Source organism: Epinephelus lanceolatus, chromosome 7 (assembly GCF_041903045.1).
Source record: "Epinephelus lanceolatus isolate andai-2023 chromosome 7, ASM4190304v1, whole genome shotgun sequence".
NCBI lineage: Eukaryota > Metazoa > Chordata > Actinopteri > Perciformes > Serranidae > Epinephelus > Epinephelus lanceolatus.
The window spans coordinates 31002659-31026916 of record NC_135740.1 but is presented as its reverse complement, the minus strand read 5'-3'; the positions used below and the strand labels follow the sequence as shown (position 1 = coordinate 31026916).

At 41.8% G+C, this 24258-nt stretch overlaps 1 protein-coding gene across 2 annotated transcripts in view; it reads left to right on the top strand.

Moving 5' to 3' along the window:
* Positions 1 to 24258, top strand: part of tnmd (tenomodulin) — a 76398-nt gene that overhangs the window by 47903 nt on the left and 4237 nt on the right. The window contains exons 4-6 of one of the 2 annotated variants that reach the window (XM_033632804.2): positions 7281 to 7388; positions 15427 to 15586; positions 20590 to 20684. In XM_033632804.2, the coding sequence (XP_033488695.2) occupies positions 7281 to 7388; positions 15427 to 15586; positions 20590 to 20684 (363 nt within the window). Of the gene's footprint in view, positions 1 to 7280; positions 7389 to 15423; positions 15587 to 20589; positions 20685 to 24258 lie in introns of both variants that reach the window. The other variant, XM_033632803.2, reaches the window with a different exon arrangement.

Genomic DNA, 24258 nt, shown 5'->3' with positions numbered 1-24258 from the left:
GAGCCTTCTTGCTGTACCGCACCACTTTGCCACCTTGTATGCAGAGTGGACAAAACATTTTGTGTCTCAGCACCACAATTGTTTCTGGCATTCCCTCTTTCTTCTCTTTCACTTGTCACCAGACCTACTCGATCTGTTTCAACACACCCAGAACAGCCACCAGCCCCTCAGCACAGATATTGCCAGCTACACCAGATTCAGTTATGGTGAAGTCCACACTGCAGCAATTGTCAATCATCTTGTTTTAGCCACTTACCTTCAGATTGCATCATGCCTGAAGCTTGAACAAAATCCATAAATCACCACAGATGTTGGAAGAAACAGCTGGTGAATACAGTCAATCTGTAATAAGTAATACTAATGTCAAGGTTTTGTTTCTCAATAGATTTAGTTTACATTTTTGTTAATTTCTCACTGTTTTGCACCGATGTTGCTCTTATAGACTCTCTGTAGTGTAGCTGCTAACCTCACCTTGATAACTAGACCTGTCTGTGCCAATATGACTTTTCAGCCACTTATTATCTCTGAGCAATACAATAGAACAAAGAGGCACACATTTGGAGAACATCAGTCACAATGGTCATACATCTATGTATATATATATATACAGTACAGGCCAAAAGTTTGGACACACCTTCTCATTCAATGCGTTTTCTTTATTTTCATGACTATTTACATTGTAGATTCTCACTGAAGGCATCAAAACTATGAATGAACACATGTGGAGTTATGTACTTAACAAAAAAAGGTGAAATAACTGAAAACATGTTTTATATTCTAGTTTCTTCAAAATAGCCACCCTTTGCTCTGATTACTGCTTTGCACACTCTTGGCATTCTCTCCATGAGCTTCAAGAGGTAGTCACCTGAAATGGTTTCCACTTCACAGGTGTGCCTTATCAGGGTTAATTAGTGGAATTTCTTGCTTTATCAATGGGGTTGGGACCATCAGTTGTGTTGTGCAGAAGTCAGGTTAATACACAGCCGACAGCCCTATTGGACAACTGTTAAAATTCATATTATGGCAAGAACCAATCAGCTAACTAAAGAAAAACGAGTGGCCATCATTACTTTAAGAAATGAAGGTCAGTCAGTCCGGAAAATTGCAAAAACTTTAAATGTGTCCCCAAGTGGAGTCGCAAAAACCATCAAGCGCTACAACGAAACTGGCACACATGAGGACCGACCCAGGAAAGGAAGACCAAGAGTCACCTCTGCTTCTGAGGATAAGTTCATCCAAGTCACCAGCCTCAGAAATCGCAAGTTAACAGCAGCTCAGATCAGAGACCAGATGAATGCCACACAGAGTTCTAGCAGCAGACTCATCTCTAGAACAACTGTTAAGAGGAGACTGCGCGAATCAGGCCTTCATGGTCAAATAGCTGCTAGGAAACCACTGCTAAGGAGAGGCAACAAGCAGAAGAGATTTGTTTGGGCCAAGAAACACAAGGAATGGACATTAGACCAGTGGAAATCTGTGCTTTGGTCTGATGAGTCCAAATTTGAGATCTTTGGTTCCAACCGCCGTGTCTTTGTGAGACGCAGAAAAGGTGAACGGATGGATTCCACATGCCTGGTTCCCACTGTGAAGCATGGAGGAGGAGGTGTGATGGTGTGGGGGTGTTTTGCTGGTGACACTGTTGGGGATTTATTCAAAATTGAAGGCACACTGAACCAGCATGGCTACCACAGCATCCTGCAGCGACATGCCATCCCATCCGGTTTGCGTTTAGTTGGACGATCATTTATTTTTCAACAGGACAATGACCCCAAACACACCTCCAGGCTGTGTAAGGGCTATTTGACCAAGAAGGAGAGTGATGGAGTGCTGCGGCAGATGACCTGGCCTCCACAGTCACCGGACCTGAACCCAATCGAGATGGTTTGGGGTGAGCTGGACCGCAGAGTGAAGTCAAAGGGGCCAACAAATGCTAAACACCTCTGGGAACTCCTTCAAGACTGTTGGAAAACCATTTCAGGTGACTACCTCTTGAAGCTCATCGAGAGAATGCCAAGAGTGTGCAAAGCAGTAATCAGAGCAAAGGGTGGCTATTTTGAAGAAACTAGAATATAAAACATGTTTTCAGTTATTTCACCTTTTTTTGTTAAGTACATAACTCCACATGTGTTCATTCATAGTTTTGATGCCTTCAGTGAGAATCTACAATGTAAATAGACATGAAAATAAAGAAAGCGCATTGAATGAGAAGGTGTGTCCAAACTTTTGGCCTGTACTGTATATATATATATATATATATATATATACATAGATGTATGACCAGATGTGTGTGTGTGTGTGTATATATATATATATATATATAGACAAGAAGTAATGTGACAACAGCAAGAAGTGGTAGTTTTGTCTTTTTGGAAAAAAAGGCCAGCCTGTTCTTACTTCCAACTCATGAAATACTTCTGCTTTGTCAGTTAGTTCAGCGTCAGATAATGATGCAAAGAGACACCTTTCTTGGTGGTATGATACACACTGGGCAGCGGCAGTTGTTGACACATTAGGCATCAACGCAACTTGTGAAATACTGCCACTTTGTGAGTGGACATCCAACGCACAGAGGTATCTTTCTCTTAAGAAACGCCTGGCCAGTTGGACTTTCACCCAAGAGCCCACTGTTTGTCTCTCGTCTATAACCAAAATGTGTTCTAGAATGTGTAACATGCCGCCGTAGCGACTTATGTCACATGATGTGTGTCATGAGAACATGGTGAAAAAGCAGAGAAAGGACCCTTTTCTGCTTTTTCTATCATCTGTGGTTCATTTTTAATCAGTAATTAAAATAAAAGCAACTGTACCCACCTAATTGTAGCACATGTAAAGTTTATATAACCTGAACCTTATTTCTAACTAGCTTGTTTAATGTTAATGTGTAAGACATCAATTTTCATTTAATGAGTTACATTAAGATTCAACTTTATTTTGTAATGTTTAAATTAAGAAAACACATTATGTACCATGTGACTTAAACAATTTGTAATGTCTAATTACTCAGTTTTATTGTTAAACATAATTACTTAAATACTGTTTACCTGACTGAAGCTCAGCACCGGGGCACGCTGTCGGGTCAGAGTATGTGGCTGTATGTAAATAAAATCCATGGAAACTAACCTAAAGTACAAAGTATGTGGACAGGAGGATCTGTGAACAAAAGTGTGGGTGGAAATGGGCTCTGAGACTAATGAGGGAAATGGGGAACAGGTGAGCAATGGGGGTGGGGAAGGTCAGGTGATGGGAGTGAAAGGAGAGGGGTTACTACAGGCCAGGAGGGAGGAGCTGGAAGTGGGAGTCAGGTGACTGGGACAGGTGGGAAGGTCTGAGGGCATCTTGTGGACAAGTAGAGAATAACACTGAAAGAAGGGGCCTGGAGAGTGTGGCCGACAGGAGGGACAAGCAGACATTGTGACACTGTAAATATTTCACTGGCTAATTTACAAGTATCTCTGAATTCTCTGTGAAATGAAAAAAAACATAACACTTAAGACACAAATTTATTTTACCACGTCACTACTGGAGGTGTTACTGTTGGAGCACAGTGCAAGAAATAACTTCCTGCAAGCTGAAAAAATAGAGGAGTTTGTTCGAAATTGCAAACTAACATATTACTCAGGAGTGCAGTTTCCTGCTGTAGAGTGAGTGACTAATGGACAGAGATGGCAAACTAGCTTGATCACATGTCCAAACACAAGTATGACACTGAATATATTAAACTGTGTGGATCATGAACTAATGACTTAGAAGAAATCTGGACCCTGTGGCTGGACCAGTTGGGAACCACTGCACTAAATTAGCAAGAATGTCATGAGCATGAGATGTGAACTTATCTGACATACTCAACTGCCCCAAAATACATTGTGACTCTTCAGACTGCAAGGCAAACATTTAAAATAATTAAAGTGGACTTCAGTTACTTCTGTTGTTCCACTGTCCGCCATCTCCTCTACTGGGGACTGCAAAGACCTTAAATTAACACTCTTAGATAACTGGGAATAACTTCCACTATCCTCTTCCTGTTGTTTGCGCAATGCTTGACACACCTCCTTTGCACCATGAATCAAGCCTTTATTTTTTTCAGGAGATCGTACTAGGTGGCAGACAGAATTGCATAGTGAAAGTGAGTCATATAGTTAACCAAACTAAACGCTGATGGTGTCATTATTCTGTAGCCATTACATTTTGCAGTCAACATTTACTTCATAATAAGTAAAAGCAAAAAACTGGTCTATTTCCACTTTAAACTGTTTTGATAATTTAATTATGAATAAAGATAAGGAGAAAAAAGCAGGAGCTCATTTGTATAAAATACTTAAATTTAACATTGAAATATTTTAATTTGCCTTAAGATAATACTGAAGTGAAAGCCTTAATGTTGACTTTCATTTGTGATAAACAGTTTTTACTGAATGGTAGCTCAGATTAGTAACCATAACATCGTGATTGATATAGTCCTGTGATGAAGAACAGACGTATTGCTTGTGTATACATCAGTGTGAACAGTCAACACATTCTCATCCAAAGTTGTCACATATTACCATTCTGTCAGTGGCCTTTCATGTCTACATGTTACACACAAGGTATTCTCCTGCATCTGCTGTTCCAGGACACGCTGCCAATGTCGGACGTCAATAAAAGCACATGGTTAGGTTTAGATAAAAAAAAACATCATGGTTTGGCATTCGGACAGTGAACACCAGGCTCCCGGGTGAAAGTCCAGGGTTTGTTGTATATTGTTCCATTTCCAGGTTGTCAAATACCAATGCTTTGTCACACTCCTCTGCATGAAGCACAGGGTACTCTTTAGCATCTCTATGTGACGCACAGCTTAAAAAAACATTGTAACATATGATTAATGTTGTGAAACAGTCGCAGTTAAGTTCATGCAAGAGAAAAAGATCATGTTTTGAGTTAAGATGAATAAGTTTGTCACATAATGGGATGTAAATACGTCAAGTGAGTGACGTCAGTGTGCATAGATTGTACGAAAATTGCATAATGTTATATTCAAACAACAATGATGTTTGCTTTCACACGGGATGTAGGTATGTAAGTTACATAATGTTACCTCACCGTGGATGAGATTTACACTGGAGTTAGTTGAAAGCCCGGCACACAAGGGTGTCAAATACCACCGAGAATGGGCTGATTTCGACAGCAGTGTGACTCTTTCAAAAGACAGACACTGTATGAGACGTATATGGTTGAACAAATAAAAATATATAAGAATGACATAACAATTAAAGGCAAAATAAGAAAAAAAAAGGTTTGCTGACCAAATTGGCAAAGATTATCCAATTATCTAAACAATACCAGGTGAAATTTTGTCACTCAGTTATTGTAAAATTTTCCTTCTTTAATCCTCTCACTGTATTTGAAATACCATTCTTTAAGTGTATAGTTGTTTGTGTCTCATGTAGTCAGTGCTGCCTCTCTGTCAGATCGCCTTTAGCCATGAGGATGTGGAAGTCAGAGGGGAATTTAAAAAAAAACAAGGCTAACCTTTTCTCTTCTCAGAGCAAATAATACGGAAGCAACAAAAATCCCCTCCAGCGTTTCATCCGGCCAAATATTTTTTGGAGTACTTTGGAAAATCCATGACTGCAGGAGAACTACTGATGATATTGAGGATAGCCTCCGGTAATATTACATCCTGCTCAGATGCTGGCGCTCCACTGTGATGTCCAGATATTGTGGAGAGGCCTATTACAAACATGATTTATGTGATTTATAAGAAGATTTAGCTAAACATGAGGTTAGAGACAGACACAGACATGCAGATTATATGTAATATGTTACATTTGCTGCATTTTTATGTTGTGATTTTAACACATGAAGCCATTTTCATTCTGTGGCCTAAAGCACAAAGAAGTAAGAGTAAGAAATGTGCCTCTGATACATAAAATTATGTTGATAATATAAAGACATCAACCAGACTAATACCTGCCGACATGACTTTACTTCCCTATTCCCAGGAGCTGAGTGATGCATGCAGGTACATGTTCTCTATCCTCTTGAATGAGCATCTTCCATGTGGATGCTCCGAGTGGATATTATATCACTGTGTGTTTAAATGACATCGCTTCTCCATTCCTCATTCTCGTGTTAATGTGCCTGTCTTCATTTTCTGATTGACCAACCCCGGTAATCATCATATCTCATCACAACATTGCCCTCTCCTCTTCTGCCGTGGCTCGCCAATACACAAGACCCAAATTAAACAGAGACTCATCACAATAAAGCCTGGCATAAACATTATGCTTTTGTGCTTGAGACCATTATTGCCCCATCCCTTTTTCCCGCGCAGACGAAATTACACGCAGTACATTATGACAGGCATCACTTTGTATCATGTCATGTATGGCTGGGATCTGGTCCTCAGACTGACAGCACCACAGAAAATGTGGAAAAAAGGCACCCGCATGGTCAAGTTAACCGATTCAAAGGAGATGTCATTGCAATCACCGTGTTACTGTAATTAAATTTAGATTGAATCAAGTCCATTTTCATGGTGCCGCTCATACAATTTTCAGTTGATACAATTCTAAAGCAGCCGTGGCAGATGTAGATCCTGCCGTCTGTTCTAATACAGTGTGCTGAATGAGCAGCTCTACTCTGCAGAAAATAAATTGGATACAATCTGAGATACTGAGAGTCTTTCAGACTTATTCCGGCTGAATATCTTAGATTAACACAGAATGGCAGCGGGAGAGAATTAACAGATCTTTCTTGCCTATTGAGGCTCTATGTGTCAGACTGAATAGAGCTACAGTCCACATGGTGGAGGATCATCAGTGGAGCTGAAGAGAGTGACTCCACACTTGACTGCGTAGATTAAGAGAGTGACAGGGACCTATGACTGCCTAATTCAATGGGGGCACTCTCTGTAGAAAACACTTCATTCTCAACAATGTCACTTTGCTCTCCTGTGCAATACATGCTGCTATCTGCTAAGTATTATACATCCACGGAGGAACACCCCCGCTTTTTTACTTCCATTCAGCCTGAAAGCAAGAGCTGTGTTGCCAGGGCCAGGCAGTCATCAGTTTTATACCATGCTAAAAGGAAAAAAAGATCAAAACACACCTCTTCTCACTCATTAGGTTTTAACTTCTTTGACTTTTTTAACAGCTTTGATTATCAGCAAAAAGCTGAGCATTTTAAAACGATTGCCCCGGTGCTTATGGGATACCCACATCACAGAGAGCTAATGAATGATACATATATCTGAATTCATGAGTAACCCTTCATTTCTTTTCCTTTTTTTTTTTTCAAAGGGAATCACTGGGATCCGGTTTGCCGAACATCAGAGGTGCTACATCAGGACCCAAACTAGGAAGCTACCCACAGTGGCAGAGGTGGAGGCTGAGGACACAGAGTTACTGGTACGCCTCCTCCCCTCGTCTGTCTGTACCTCAGACTCTCTGTAGTCCTACAGAGGCTGTCATGCATATTGTAGGGGGATAACCAGAGAAGAGCTCTGCGAGCACCACACCAATCCCCCCGTCTGTCCATCTTATCCCATCTCCCCCACCCCTTTCACTGAAGAGTAAACTGTGGTTTGTGGTGCCTGTGAAACCGTCAGACAGCTGCCCACAAACCCATAACATCTTTGTGGCTCACATCAAATAGTGTTTGCTGTCAATCTTGAGCCAATATTAATTTTTAATCATCTCCTCCAAAGGCTCTACCCAAATAGCCTAAAGGGGGAAGGGTTGCAGGAGAGGTCTGAGTGAGAGGTAAGCCATTAAAATGGTATTTTTTAAGAGATGATTTCTTTGTAAAATTCACAAGGCTCTCTCTCTCCAAGTTGAGAGTGATTCTCATAGTTGTATGTGAACTTGTGAAAAAGCAATGGAAGAAATTCAATCAATCAAAATTCCCAATTTTTTCAGTGTCACAGTGCAATTCACTGAGTGGGCCGTATGTTCAAAGAGAAAATCCCTCTCTCAAATGTCTCTACCGCTTGCATGCTCTCATTTACATTTCACATTGTAGCTGGGAAGAAGTGGCTGGCAAATATCTGACGCTCCCCGCTCACGGCTTCATTTTAAAAACAGAATAAGCCAATTGTCAGTTCAAGCAAAACCCAGTCTCAGTTTTAACTTTAAGAACACAAGCTGTTACACCCAAAAACCAAACGCTGTTTTGTTTTTTTCCCCCCTCTCATCTTCATAATGTCTGATCCACGTTTACAGATACTAATTGCCCAGGCAGCACCATATGTCCATGCCATTTCTGTCTTCTTTTGTGCACTGTGAAGCCTAATTGGCTTAATTCACAGCTCCAAAGTGAATCATCTAAGGCCAGGAGAGTGACTAGGGCTTATAGCAGTAGATACCGAAGCCCTTATCAGGACTGCCATGAGTAAAATAGACTTTACACCAAGTTCTACTAAATACAAAAAATGTGTATATGGTATGCTATACATGATGTTGTTCTAATCAATCTCTGTGAAAAGTCATTCACAGCCTTTTCTTATGTGACACTGAAGTACACTCAGCAAGGAGCCTTGAATCAACAGTCAGACATCAACCCTGTCTGCTAGACTTTACATACGTATATATACTAATGTGTTACATTGAATGAGAAAAACTTAATTGCTGTCTGGATTTCATTCACAGGCAATGCTTGTTTGAGTATCTGCACCACATGCTAGTTATAAGGAGGTGGTTAAAGGTATATAAAGGATTGTCAGTTACTGTTTGGAAACAAGCTCGCCTGCAAAAGTGAAAGTAAAGCCAGCAACAGATTCACTCCCATTTGGCATTTTGCCTTATATGTGGGTTTTTTTCTTTGTTTGTTTGTTTCGGGGTGGGTTTTTGTTGGTGCTGTGTCTCTTGGATGCCTGCTGCTTACAGTCTGGCACCTGGCCGCTACCTTTTTATAAAGCACGACCTCACCTGAGCACCCATAAACGTCCCAAGCACAGAAAATAGAAAGAAAATAAGAACATACAGTCAGAGGGCAGAGTCTCTGCTGATAAACACACCGCCACACACTTCAAGTGAGTCATAAGTGATGATTGAGAGGGATTACTTCTGTATGAGTCCATACATTGTTTTGTTTTTTTTAACTAAATCTTGCTTTTTATATCTTAAAAGGTAGATGGCGGGCATACAGATTGCAGGAGTTTGATCAGGATTTGCATCCCAGGTCCAGCATGTGATTAGGTTTAGCACTTTGTGAACAATGCTTCAGTTGCTACATGTAGATTTTGTATTGAAAAACAATTGAAATATGTTGTAATGGCTCAGAAAAACATCAAGCTTGAAGTCAAAAGCATAACTCACAGACAGATTTATATTGACTTGAATTAATAAACAGCTTACCTATAGAAAGGGGTTAGGTTAGCTTAAGCTGGGGAGAACAAAGGCTGGAAACTGGCAGGTATATATACTGTGAAGTGAGACTGATAAGGGAAGTGGGGAACAGGTGAACAGGTGATGGGAATGGCAGGAAAGGGGGTTACTGCAGCACTGGGGGAGTGGCTTGATGTGGAATGACAGGAGAAGTAGCATAAGGCAGGGAAACCAGAGCAGGCAACAGGATGAAAAGAAAAAGCTGGCTGAATTTGTATTCAACATATGTTGTGGCTGAAAGTTTAGCAGATACACTTTGTGGTTTGGCAAATATTTTCATTAAAAATGTGTACTCTTCATGTTGATAAAAAAAAACACAAACATTTCGCTTATTTGCTGTTGCAAAGTCTTTCTGGCAATGTGGAGTTCACAGTCTCTACAATAGTCTAGTCTTTAAAGGAACAGTTGGACATTTTGGGGGAGTCCACAAACCAATAAACCAATAGGTGACGTCACGGTAGCTATGTCCATTATTTTATTAGATGAGAAAACTGATGCAACACTCGTGGCTGGATGCTTAATTTTAAACGACAGCCAGGAGCATGTTATCTTGGTTTGGCGTTAAAGGCTGGAAACAGGGTGAAACAGCAAGCCTGGCTCAGTGTGAAGATTAAATCTGCCTATGTGCACCTCTAAACCTAACTTGTTCGTAGACTATGTTATATTGCATTTGAAATAATAATCTGTTAAAGTAAATTAATTAGTAAGGGTGATCTAGATATTTCTTGTGTGCACTGGAGTTCCTGTGCTTGTAGCTGTGCATTTTACCATGATTTGTTGGGGATCAATGGAGGAAACCAAATCAACATACACCCCAAAATGTCAATCTATGTCCAACTAACTGTTCAGTTTAAAAAATGACATACAATATTCCCACACCAATTTCATCTATATGAAGTGTATTTTTGTATATTTATTGCTGCAGAGGATGTTTTTCACCACAAAAACACAGGATTTCAGAAGAGAAACTATAAATATCAGTGGAGGGAATATTTTGGTAATAAAAAGTGACCTTGGCCTGACCTCACCATGGTCTGTTATCACATTAAACAGCGGCCTCTGATCCGTCCTCTGTTAGAATCCACCCACGTGGGACACTGGAGAAGATCAGCACAAGTTCCTCCTCAGGTGGTGAAACACATGATGCTCACAGGGGTTAAAGCCAAGCACTAATGGTTCCTAGCTTAACCCAGCCGCAGGCTTTCAGGAAAAAGGGCTCAGAGCAGCCATGGCAGGCTTTAGAGCTGAGGTGAAAAACAATGGAAAAAATTGCGGAAAAACTGCAAGTGGCTGATAAGGAAATGCAGCCCCTGCGAGGGAAAACCAGGTGACAAACATGAATTGTTTGCCAGGATTTTTTCCTCCCTTTTCAATTTGCCTCCTCTATGAAACGTCTGAGGGAGTAATCCCTGAGCTTCATTCCAGTTCCCCCAGTCTGACATGGAAATCGCCATCCACCTCCCTCACAGCCCTTAACATTGTCAACTGATGCTGCTTGCTCCATTAAACAGCCACTTAATATGGATGACCAAAGCTCACCCAGCAACCCAAAACCTCCCACTCAGACAAACAACTGCAAACAGAAAAACAGAGTGCGCCGAGGAACAACACCACAGCAGAGGATGTGAATACACCAAAGTCCTGCAAGCACACAGTACGGATTGTTTTGTCTCATGTTTGTCTGCATGAAGATAGGAGCTCAATTCATGACAGGGTGACCAGTGGGACTGTTTTGCAACAAAAAACTAAAACTTCAGTTCCTGCAGCTGGTGGCATATTCAGTCTTAAGGCCAGAAAGTGGCAAAGCAAAATTCATCCACGTGTCTTTGTAAAGGAGTGATTACTCGTAGGCAAACTAGTGAAGCTGTTGAGCGAACTGCTAACATGCTAGCAAGCCAGGAACATGTCATCATAATAAAAGCATCTTTCTATTCCTATTCTATCCAAGCTAGCAAGTTAGCTCAGTGTCAGTTAGCTAGCATGCTAGCACTGTTGCTAACAAGAGCAGGGCAGTTTATAGGCTTACTTCCTCATAATATACCTCCACTAAATAACAGTGGAAGATGCAGCCAATATACCTAATAAACTTATGGATGTAGCCTATAAAGAAAACTGGATACAGTGTTTGAGGTGGGGCCTGTTCATTCATATAAAAAGGTGCTCAGTGGTGCATGGAACCAAAAAAGTTCAACTTCCTGGGTATAAAATTACCCAGACCTTCTGCATCGTGGGGCCCATAGAGCAAGTGCACCAGTGACTTCCACCAGCCAAGTGGCTAATTTCCGGTTTCGCCCTCTACTAACCCAAATGGGGATAAAATTATTAAGTCATGGGGCTCTTCTAGACTTTCAAAATGTTATTGGAACTAATAGATCAAATTCTGATTTTGAAACAAGTCATTTCATGGGGGTTGAGGTGCCCAAAAAAAATATCAGTTGATTTACAGACGTCTCTTTCACATTGCAAGTCTATGGGGAAAAGTTTTTTTGGTCCCATGACACCCCATGATGGAAATTGTAATTTCACTGTTTGGCCGCGATGAAAATTGGCTTCAAAGCTAAGTGCTGCTCCTGGGGGCCTGAATAAAATAGCTACAATACCTCCCTCTGTTCTGTATTTTCACTCCGTCTGATCCCTCAACAGTCAGCACTGTAAAGATAGGTTGCTATTTGTCTTCAACACACATTTGCAGTTAAAGTTTACAAAAGTTGAACTCAAATGGGGTTTATATTACTGTAGTGTTCTCAGTTGTGAAAAAGAAAATGTACCCACAATGACTGCATCACTGTGACAACAACAACAGTCCCTCCCAGGGAGAGGACTAGCTTGATTTGAATCGTGAAGATATGTGAAATCGGCAAATTTGTTTATTTCTGTTGTCATTTTAAGCCGTAACTGTAACGTTCAAAGATTTAAAGTTAAACACAGTGGTCCAACCTATTTGATGTTTCTGCTGTGCTTATTGTAAGGCAGGTCTCTCTTACCTATAACCTTGCTAGTTACTGAATTAACTATCAAAGGGCTGTGGGTGAAGTAAGAGCTCGGGGACAAGTTCTCTGTTTTACTTGATCCACTTTAATGTCCAAAAAGAGAATATAGGTCAACTGAACATTGGCAACAATAGTGGCATCTCACATCTTATATCACTCTGCCAAACTTAATCCTAATTCTCATTACCTCCATGTAAGGTGCACAATATTCCAAATATAACGTAAAGAGCAAAATAAAATATGTAAATAATATATGAATGTAGTTAACATTAAATTATGTAGATGCAAAATAACGAACAGAGAAAAACAAGACAATCTACTGGATACATTTCACGAAAATAAATCTCATCTTACATTATTTTATGTAGGCACTGTGTTGCTTTGCTCTCATCCTTGATAAACTAAATCTACCAGCATGAAAGCTAAAAAATATACTGCTGTGAATGGGCCGCAGCAAAACGTATATTAGCCACACACATGAATCAATGTCGGTGTACAGTATATTTGAATATTTGCTCCGCTTTACCTTTCACACTAACCAATCTAGGCTGCAGTAGACAGTAGTAAAAAATCCTGTGCTCTGCAAAGTAAAATGACTGTTTTTGTGAGTGGAGTCTGTTGGCTTCATGATAATGGCTTCAGTTCCCCAACAGCAAGGGCTGTCGGATGGCAAGGTAAAGTGGAGAAAATGTTATGTATTGTGACTTTTCTTTAGGTGTCTAAAAACTAACCAATTGAGGCAGCATTTGCTCAGCGCCATTTTATTGTATCTTTGTGAAATGGGGGTTTTATATCTGGAAGTTAATGTGAATTGTGGTTCAGTCTATACTCAGAACATTCCCCTGGGTGCTCTCAGTGTCATCTATAACATCTTTCCTGGGTCACTGTCTATGGAGCAGCTCCAGACTTTATACTTGTTGACATCACAAATTAGAGATTTAGGATATGAGAGAGAGTGATTATTGCTTACTAATTTTTTTATTTTTTTTTAAAGATTTTTTTGGGGCATTTTTTAAGCCTTTAATTGATAGGACAGATGAGTGTGAAGGGGGGAGAGAGAGAGAGGGAGTGACATGCAGCAAAGGGCCACAGGCTGGAGTTGAACCCGGGCCACTGCGGCAACAGCTTTGTACATGGGGCGCCTGCTCTACCACTAAGCCACCGACGTCCCGCTTACTAATATTTTTGTATTAGCTTAGACCATGGGAATAATGTGTATGAATGTACAATGTGCGTAGTTCCCCTTTAATATGCGTATGAACTCAAATGAACCACCTGGTACACTGCATAATGAAACCCCCTGCCTTTGTTCTGTACAGTTATGTGAAAGCTTTTGGGTATCATGAGAAAATCTTTGTTGATCTCTGGCAAACATAGCACCACTTTAAACAATGTGCCATGTAGACAGTGTTTCCCCCCTTGGGACTCAGTGGCAGGAGAGGGTAAATTCATTAACTACAGCACAACTGGTGTATAATTAAGTTGTGCACTGTGGGCAGAAAGCAAACATACACCAGAAGCAGGCCGCACAAAACAAATTACCGTCATTCCCAAGGTCCAATACTTGATAAAAACTTGCTTGTGTCCTAATAATATATCATTTGTCAATAGCAAAATGGAAAAGCCTTTCAGAAGTGTGTATAAACTGGAGAACTGTAATCATGTTGTCTTTGTGCTTGTCAACTGGCATTTAGAAATCCCTGCCCCATGCTAAAATGCTGACCTTTACCACTTCCCCCCCAGGCCCTCTCCTGCAAGTTATTGGAGTCGTTTCTCAACTGTGAAGTCAAAGTCATGTTGTGCGCCCTGTGTCGTGACCTCCATTTACTTTCCAGAGAAGACTCACTTGGCTTCAGTAGTTAAGAGGTCCAATTAGAGTGTGCTGTTTGTGTTCCTCCAGTTTGATTTTAATTTCTGCGGCCACGGGAATGGCGAGTGCACCAGCTCATTGCCAGAGCACCCCCTCTGATGTACCACCACAACCCTGCTGCACCAGTCCTCGGAGTCGTAATTAGTCAACTGGACAGCGCCTAAAAAGTGGGGGAAAGTGTGTCAAAGCTTGGACCAAACACCTCCCGCGCCCAAACACAATCTTTGATGTGACAGAATGCGCTTAAGTCTTTTTTCCCCCCCCTTCTCTGCAGGTCACAGCTCGATGACAAACAAGAAGCAGCACGGATAGTAAATCTCTAATTCAAGCGAGAGTGACTGGGGTGAACATGAGGGAGGGGGCGCGACCCAATATAAATGATTCTTGCTCCTACTATAGCCCCAGGATTCTACGTCAAGCTTAACTAATGTGCAATTAAGCTTTAGACTGGGAGAAAATCACCTTGTAAAAACATTTGTCAAGTGAACTGTTTTTCTGTTCTGGGTAGCTAATTAACAAGGGAACGGGAAGAGGGGGTTTGTTTGTGTGTGTATTTACATATACATGAAGAAAATAAATATCAGCACTGTTAGGGAAGAGCATTACCAAATCCCCTTCATATGTCTCTATTAGACAACACTGACATGTAGTCCCTATCATTAAGCAATAATAGTTTACTTTACAGCTCATGAACTACAGTATCAACAAATTAAGCCCACTGATAGTGCTGGGTGCCAAGCGAAGCATTGTGGCGGAGGTGGTGGGGGGGGGGGGGGGGGGGGGGGGGGTGGAAGAGGAGATGGGGGAGGAGAATGCAAGGCTTTATTGTGTCTGTCACATTAAACGATATTGCAGCCACACTCAGAGTAATGAAGACCACTTCTAAAGTCATTTAAAAGTCAAATCATCACTGTCTGTGAATTTCAATGATGTATAATAGAAAGAGCATGCCGCAGGCTCGAGGAGAGAGTGAGGGAGAGAAAGAGGAGGCAGTCGGGGCAGTGGGAGTCAGGAGTCAGGAAGTTGCCGCCCTCTCAGCGGACAGAAAGGTGATAGATAAAAACGATGAGTCTGGAGCTGCTGCGTGGCTCATGGGAGGAGAGTGCGAATGCAGGACTATACTTTGTGTGGGGCCGGGGCAGGCTCTGACATGCTATATTATATAAGTGTGCACATCTGCGTGTGTGTTGTTTTCCAGCAGGTGGGTGAGACTGAGGCCATGGATATGAAGATGGAGGACTCCCAAGTGTGGGTTCCTGCCGAGGAGCCCATCGTTAACCCAGCTTTCCTCTTCGACTCCAAGATCTGGGAGATTTGCCAGGAGCTGCCCATCCACTGGATCCATCCCTCCCCTCTGAGCGGTGAGAGCAAGGGGCATCTCTGCCTCTAAATGCAGACTATTAACAATCTCACTGGAGGGAGGGCATCCCTGCAGGCCATATGAAGGTCCACCGGGACCACATGTTTTCCCAACCACATGAGTATCCAGCCCGGGCTATTCTCAGTGTGTCTGGAAGTTGAGAGACTGATGGTCAGTGTTTGAAGAAACATTCAGATCCTTTCCCTAAAGGTCCAGTGCTTAGTGCGATTTAGTGGCATCTGGTGGTGAGGTTGGTGATTGCAACCAACCGACACATTCTCACTCCAACCTCGTCACATATTGAGGTGCTTGGTCATGGACTTTCCATGTCCACATACGACATGCAAGGTACCCTGGGTATTACATGCATTGTCTTCTTTCAAGGTACACCTCCGTTTTCACAGGAAATTTAACATTTACATACAGTCTTTTTCAAAATAAGCGCACTACGTCAATACACCAAAAATTGACGTTTTTGTTTCCTTCAACAATAAACACACATGGTTAGGTTTAGGAAAAAAGGTTTGGCTTTATAATCTTACAGTACATGAGCACCACTCTCTCAGGTGAAAGTCAGTGTTTGTTGGACCCATTGACCACCCCTATGCCCCTGGCACTGACCGGGCGCCATTAAACTATAACAGCAACTGGTCGCGTATAATGCCAGCATTAAAGGGTGCCTTTTTTTAATTTCTGACACTGTAAGTCACTGCCCAAGTGCTGGATCTCAATGACTTTGGAGTGAGACCGGGCTGAACCAACTGAAACTTCTCCATGTGCCACGCGCAAATGCAAAAGGCTCTATCCAGAGCCAGTGTTTGATTTGTCCATTTTGGGCTACTGTAGAAACAACATGGCAGACTCCATGGGAGAGAACCCACTCCCTATGTAGATATAAATGGCTCATTCTAAGGTGACGAAAACACAACAGTTCTTATTTTCATTTATGTAAAGGTATAGTGTCCAGCCATGGTTGCATGTTAGTGTATGTGAGTCCCCTTAAGTGTATCCAACTGTTTAGCTAATCACCACCACTCTACACTGCACTGATTCAGCAGATACCACTGATATAGGGACAACGTTGTCACAAAAGTGTAGTGCCCATCGTACAGTTTCCCCCAGGTTAACACTGTTAGCTCTGTCAGCATTGTTCATAGAAATAAAATGAAAGTAGAGCGGACATTCCCATCCAAATCAGCATAGCGGGATGGTCAGAGTGGCTGTTCCGTTCCCATTAGCCGTCTTTGCTGCTGCTCTCCCTGCCTTAGGCTTCCCATGTAGGCGCATGGAAGGGCAGGGAGGTGTGCTCTCTCTGCCTTAGGCTTTCTGCGTAGGTCAGAGTCCTGCACGAGTCCAGTTTTCAAGATCCGCCCCGACCCGACCCGGCGACGTACAAACCCGCACCCGAACCGCAAACCCGCGCATCAGGCTAATTAGTACTGCAACCCGGTCCGACCCGTTGAAACACGACCCGCAGCCCGACCTGTAACGCGGATTTAAAGTAATCATTTTGGGTCATATTGGCTGAATATTGAACAGCATATCGCCACAGTTAAGGTGCCAGTAAGTAAGTAAAAACCTGACTTCAGCTCTATCATCAACCCTCTGTGTTCTTCTCCCATACGAGTGTAAACGCACTCGTTTGTTACGTTTAATGCTTTTAAACTTTTAATCTATGCAAAGGAACTTTACATGTGTAATAATAGACTTACTTTCTGTCCAGAGCGACGTTCAGCAGTTACGAGCCGTCACGTGTTTTTAGAATCCATTGAGGAGAGAAGTAATCCATCAGGGAAACACTTCAGAAACATTATAAAGTGATAGCTGTACGTTTTATCCACTTATTTCTCAAATACCTTAATAATTATTTACTGTTTTGGAAGCGGCGCTTGTTAGACGGTGGCAGCCATGTTGATTTTGTCGTCCAATCACAAACTGTGTTATTACATGGTGAAACGCGTGTAAACAGCTAAACCAATGACCGCTGCGAAATAGCGGAGGTGATCCTCAGAGAGTAAATAATGACCAAGATAGTTAACTGTAGTTTACCGAACTAATGACTGATGTGTTTATCTAAAACCCGCGATCCCACCCACATGTTATTTTTTCCACCCAGATCCGAACCCGGGAAAAAATGTTTTTTTAAAAACCACCCGACCCAGTGCAGGACTCTGGCATAGGCCTAGGAAATCAGAGAGGCCACAGAACAGAGCCATACCGCCAAATATAATACTGCAAATGGAAATAAACTTTTCTTTAACTAGTGTCCTGACTAAATTTTACAAAAGAGAATAATGAAGTCACATGATCAATAGTGTTAGTAACTTAGGGGTGTAATTATAGCCTAAGCTCTCTTATAAACCTCACATGAACAGGAACAGTATTAAAATTCTGAACAAAGCAAAGGATATGTTGGATTATATGGCCCTTCAAACATTGTATTTCTCACTTATCTTATCATATTTCAGTGACTGTGTAGAGGTGTGTGGTGACACACTTACTGTACAACTACAACAGATCTGATATATATACACTACAGAAAAGAGAAATACAAATTATAAATGAGGAGGATTCGAGGGAACCGACTGTTTATCAAGTCAAGGGTAATAAAACTTTAAAAATGTGTCAAATGTTGTTCATCTATTATTCAGCTTCAGAAAATGTATAGATACCAAATAACTGAACAATATGACGTATAATATTCTGTCGTCGACTGTGTGCGTGTTCAGTTGGAAGTGTGCACTGTGTCTTATAAAAGATTGTTGAAAGTACTGGCAGACTATCTACAGTAGACCGTTTCTGATACTTGTGTTGAGAGGGGAAGTAAAATAAGTTTTTGTCCTACCTGCTAATTTTTCGATCGTCCATTATGTTGTAACATTTTGTAGCTTATATAGTTTGTGTGGAAAAAAATAAATAATGAAAAAACGAATCTCAAAAGTAGGCAGAATAAAAGATGCTGTAAAAAGAAATATTTCACCTTTTTCCACAAAGCTTGTAAAAACCAGTTGAATTCTATTATGTTGTGTTTTTCACATCTTTCAAGAAAGTAAGACTTTTAGGACTCAATAAAAGATTAGGAAGAAAAAACTTGCCAAGAAGATTTTTGCAGTGTGTGCACTATATATTAAATCTACAAAGTAACTCCAGCGATCAGAGAAATTAAGTTTTTAAAAAAATAAGTACAGTATTTCCCTCTGAAGTGTAGTTGGTGTATAGATGTATACGGAAGCAGATTAAAGTGTTTGCTTTCTTCACCAGCACTCATCTACTGTGTTAAGATATCTGAATTTCATCAAGTTTGCTGTAACATTTAGCTATTCAGCTACATTTTAATGTAAGATTTGAAAGTATGTGATGAGTGATTGTAGCTGGCTGAAATAATTTCATCACAAAGTTGGGTCAAATGTGAGTGGGGTTGGTTGGCACACTGATTTTGGGGTTTGTTGGCACATGTGCAAACCAACTGACCCTTGATTTTGGTTTTGGAATGGAGGAGAAACATGTATTTCCTTCCAACCTCTCCAAGTAATGAGTTTAATTGATACTTTGCACCAGGCGCAACATTTATCTCAAAATCCACAAAACCAGCATGAAAATGAAGGAAATCTGAATGATTGCATGAGAGTCAATCGAGCACAGCTGCATAGATGTTGGACTCTTGTTGGAGAGATGCTCTGGTAACGATGCTATGCTATGATTGGCCAGTCTGCATTCAAAGGACAGTACTTAGCGAAGGGTCAGTTGCAACAGTAACTATAACTGTATATTAACCAGTTTAAAAGTTTGAAAACAGTGCTTTACATGTCAATAATTAAAACAGACAAGACATGAAAACAACGACTTTTAAAAGAGCTGATAAAAACACTTAAGTGTATAAAAACAAAAGACAGTCTAAATGAACTTAGAACTCAAGTAAAATCAGGAAAGGCTCGCCGATAAAAGTATGTTTTAAGAAGGGACTTACGACAGATCACTGACTCGGCCGGCCTGATTTCCTCGGGCAGATTGTTCCACAGCCTCGGGGCCCTGACAGCAAACGCTCTGCCCCCTTTAGTATTCAGCCGGGCCTCTGAAACAGGTAAAAGACCTCTGCCCAAGGACCTCAAAGTACGTCCTCGTGTCTACGATGCTAAGAGGTCTGAGATATAGCTGAGAGAGAGAGAGACAATGAAGAGCCTATAAGTAATCCTTAAAATCTTAAAATCGACTCTACAGCCCAGTTCAGGCCAAAGATTGGCAACGAGACAAAACCATTTTAGAACATTGCAGAGAAAAGTTGCGATTCAAGCCGGCTGATAGTGTCACCTGCAACTCCGCTGGTAAAACTGCCAGCGGCTGGTTTTCGGATGTAATGCACGTCGACTGTTTCAGCAGCCAATATGTGCATAACAAAAATGGGAGCCAGTGTAAAGAGGCTAAAACTGGAGTGATGTGAACAATGTGCCAACCAACCCTGTGAAGGGGCCGGTTTGCACAGTGAATCACAAATCACCTGATTTTGGAAAACATCTGTGAACATTAAAACATGTTATTTATAGCTGAGACTGTGACCTTTTATTTGCTGCTGGTTTGAACATTCTAACATAAATGACGCCAAAGAAATAAGTAAGACTGAAAAGTGTGCCAACCACCCCCCTACAGATACCTCCTCACTGTACACAAGTAAATGTACTTACTTACATTCCATCGGTGCTGATGGTCATCTGGAGATTGGCTTTCTAGGGATTTTCCTCTAAAGGATGTGTAGGCTTTACTAATTAGGATCTGTGGAAAGTGATTTGTGTGTTAGTATCACAACAGCAACAACACCATTGTTTGACAGAAGCATGAAAAAGCTTTGGAATGAGTTCCAGCGTATTTCTCCTGAATGTTAGTAATTAACAACAAGCCACTGGGAAAATAGAGTGTACGAGCCAAAATTTAATCTAAGAGCTTCACTTCAAACAATAGAAGAACTGTTGCAAGCACATAAACATCTCCTCACTCTTCCTGCTGTCTCAGATGCCGAGGTGGGAAATGAGGACACGCCCGACGCGGAGGCCACGGGTCAGCGTTTCACCCGAGATGTCCTGGACCACCAGCCCGTAAACGACTATGTAAGTGGGCCCCTATGCACCGCATCAACTGGGGACCACACCACGAGATACAGTGGAGCCACTTCAATCAGCTCCAGTTCTGCCTCGACTCTTTCTGCATATAAATCGCTCACTAATTGATGTTAAAACTGACTTTGTGCACCAGAGGGCATAGCAATTGCTCTATATATCTGTTTAAGTAAGGCCAGTTCATTGAAGACTCCCTTAATGTCTCTCCATTAATTGAGAGGAATATCTAGCCTTTCAAAGGCAGAAACTTGTGCCTTACAGCGCCCGTTAGTTCCTCTTCTCACTTCCTTTTTTCTCAGGGACTACAAAGGAGCACTCTCAAGGTCACTCAGTGCTGCACAGATAAGTTACATTTATTAATAATGCTTTAATTATCAAAGCGTATGAAATGACTGGAAAGGCCAAGTGGCATATTTTGCTGTGCCGCATGCACACCTCTCAATACTGTACGCTTAATCATCCCTGACTCTGAGGGGAAATCATATAAAGCGGCACACAGGAATTACGCACTCACACCGACACAAAAAACATAGCAGTTGCACACTAAAGATATCAGGAACATACGCAGGTGCAAAGATATCCGACACAGACATTCAGCACTCACAGGTGAATAGCCACTAAAGTTAAATTCAAGGATAATGAGTCAGGCTCCCTCTCCGTCTCAGAGCTGTGAGAAATGGTGAGAGACACGCAGAGAAATGAGACGTCCTATAATGTTGACATTTATCAGGCCCGTCCCAGAAACACCTCCCGCTCAACTCCTCAATCCCCTGCCCCCCCTCCCCACAGCCTCCTCTGTCTTCTCCCTCATCGTCTGCGGCAGGAGATGCAGTGCTATGCAATTAAAACATACCAGGGGATGAAAAACTCGGCTCTCCTTTTGAAACGTTCTGGCACTATCAGCTGAGTAATGCATACCACTGCAATCCATTCCAGCAGCACATCCAGGCTCTGTTTGTGGGTCCGGCGATAACAAAGGCCTTTGTGGCCAAGCAGAGGGCAGGCAGCAGTCTGTAATTGGGAGTCTGAACTCTCGCTCATTCCAGTGGGATGCCACATGTGTTAGCCAAACCTTTTTTTTTTTTTTTTCATTCATCCAGAACTCATGTAAATGTGCACACAGTCTGAAAACAAGCACACACACACACACACACACACACACACACACACACACACACACACACACACAGTCTGTTTAGCTTTCTACCTACATCCTTTTATCCATCACTCTCACACAAACACGCAGACACATAATAACATGCATTCACTTCATCTGCGTTTCATAAGTCTGAATCTCAGCCCGGCAGTTCACGTCTGTAAAGCAGAATAATCGCCTGAGTCCTTGTGACAGAGGCTGACAGATATATGAAACTGACCTTTGCCACGGCTGCCATGTCATAGTGCAGTGTGTATCAGAGGTGGCCCTGGAAATTTCAAACTGAATAACTACCATCCGACAAGGCTGAAGGGATGGTACCACCGTCCTTGACCCGTAAAGCAAGGAGAGGCCTCCAATATGGAGTGACCTCACATGCATGTAAACATGTTTGGTGTGTGTTTCTGCTCGCGTTGAGGTGTTTGGACCACACTCAGGGTCAGGCTGGATGGCTCCTCGTGCATAGTAGATGTGTAAAAAGCTGAAGGAATTCAAATCTATAAATGCAGGAGCTGTTTGTGCCTCCAGAGGAATCTTTACACTGAAGCTAAAGCCCCTTATCACTCTGGTAAACCAGCAGTGTTTACTGAAATACATGACTATCTCCTTATTCAATTACATCCAATTGCAGTGTCATTCCACCTCACTGTAGAGCACAGTGAGATAAAAATCTGAGATCAGGGAGAAGCACTGAGGCATTTTTATACGTTGCACTGTCCTGTGCCTCCACATAAAAACCCCACTTGGAATACAAAGCAGGGTATGAAACAGAAATGTTATCTCTGCTGTTTTGATCCCAGAATGAATGTGATGAGCTCGGCTATGAGATTTAATACCACATCCAGGCACGTGCTTGAAGCTCATGAAGAGCGGTGATCAGCGTGTGTGAAATAACACCAACAAGTGTGGAGATTAGAGGAGTCGTGCTTTGATTCATTACATCTTATTGAATGACTGACGCAGTTTTCTACTCTGCAGACTCATTCATATCCACCGCCTCATATTATGCACAGAGGTGCCTCTGTGTGTGCGAGTGTGTGTTTGCATGTGTATACGTGAGCCGGGGTGTGTGATGAAATCAGATGCAGCATGGGGGTAATGGCTTTTACTCTTCATTAATGCTGCTTGTTTTTGAGTGACTGCCTCAGATTTCCCAAGGTGAACCATTCTTATCACCGCGGCATCCCACTAGAGACGGCAACTCAAAGCCAGAATGATTAATATGTACCCTCCGTTTTAAAAGGATAGCTCTGATTAATTGTCTTTAAGGTACAATGCTGCCTATTGGCTGTTTGTTTTGATAAACGCAGCATCATTTGAATAAAATATTTTCTTCATTTTCCGAGCCGGAGCTCCAGATTTGGTAACATCCCAGTTTGGGCTGCGAGGAGCTGATAAGATTATCGCTGGTCCATTGACAGCTTTCGTGTTGTTTCCATAACAGATTGTTGCCTGGAAGCTGATGACCTGAAACTTGACTGAAACAATAAATCATTAAAAGCCTACCTGCGCTTGTCATAGCAATAAATCAAACAGGGCTATTCTCGATATCATCCGTCGCACCCTGTCCATGTGTTTTAAGTATGTCTCACGAGTGTGTAATTTCACTCAATTTATCATCGCTCACATCAGATGCATGCTGCACTTTTTGATTTTATTAGTCATGCTTACCAGTGGAGGATCTTCCTATAGGCGACCTAGGTGGTTGCCTGGGGTGCCACACAGAACAGGGAGCCAACCTCCAAATAAATACATAAATGAATGTTTAAAAAAATGTAAACATAAGGGGAAAATGATCCAATTATCTAATGCTAAAGGTCGATCTGCAGGGGGGTGCAACCTGTACTCCTGGCAGTGCAGCTCACTGTAATGTGTGTCAGGCTTTATGGTTCAGAAAGAGGACTCAAATGCATAAATGCACGGTCACACATGAGCGAATGCAGGCGAATAACTATCACCTGCTGAGCCAGTAATATGGGCAGTGCTGGTTGTGATGCAAACAGAAAGCTAGCTTGCTGGCTAATGTTAGCTGGCTTGCTAATCTAGAAAGCAACATGATGTTGCTGGTAAATTTTCCATTTTCTTGCAATTTATCAATGTCTGCAGACTCATCTCTCGTGTTGGGCAGTTTGCATTTTTCGTGGCCAACATGATCCAAAATGGCTGGTTAGACTCACCAAGAATCACTGGCTCCTCCACACGTACTTCTCTTTTATTTGTTGAGGCTGCGACTGGTCAGAGTTCACCAAAGTTAACTCCGTACGATGCTTAGATGTGAATTTGCTTTGCCACCACAAGCAATATTTTTATTGGCTCCTTTGCTCATATTAAATGGAAGTGAACGGGAGGCAGATATTCACCCGTGTTAATTTCATGTGTGACTGTGCCCAAACACCAAGCAGGCAGGTT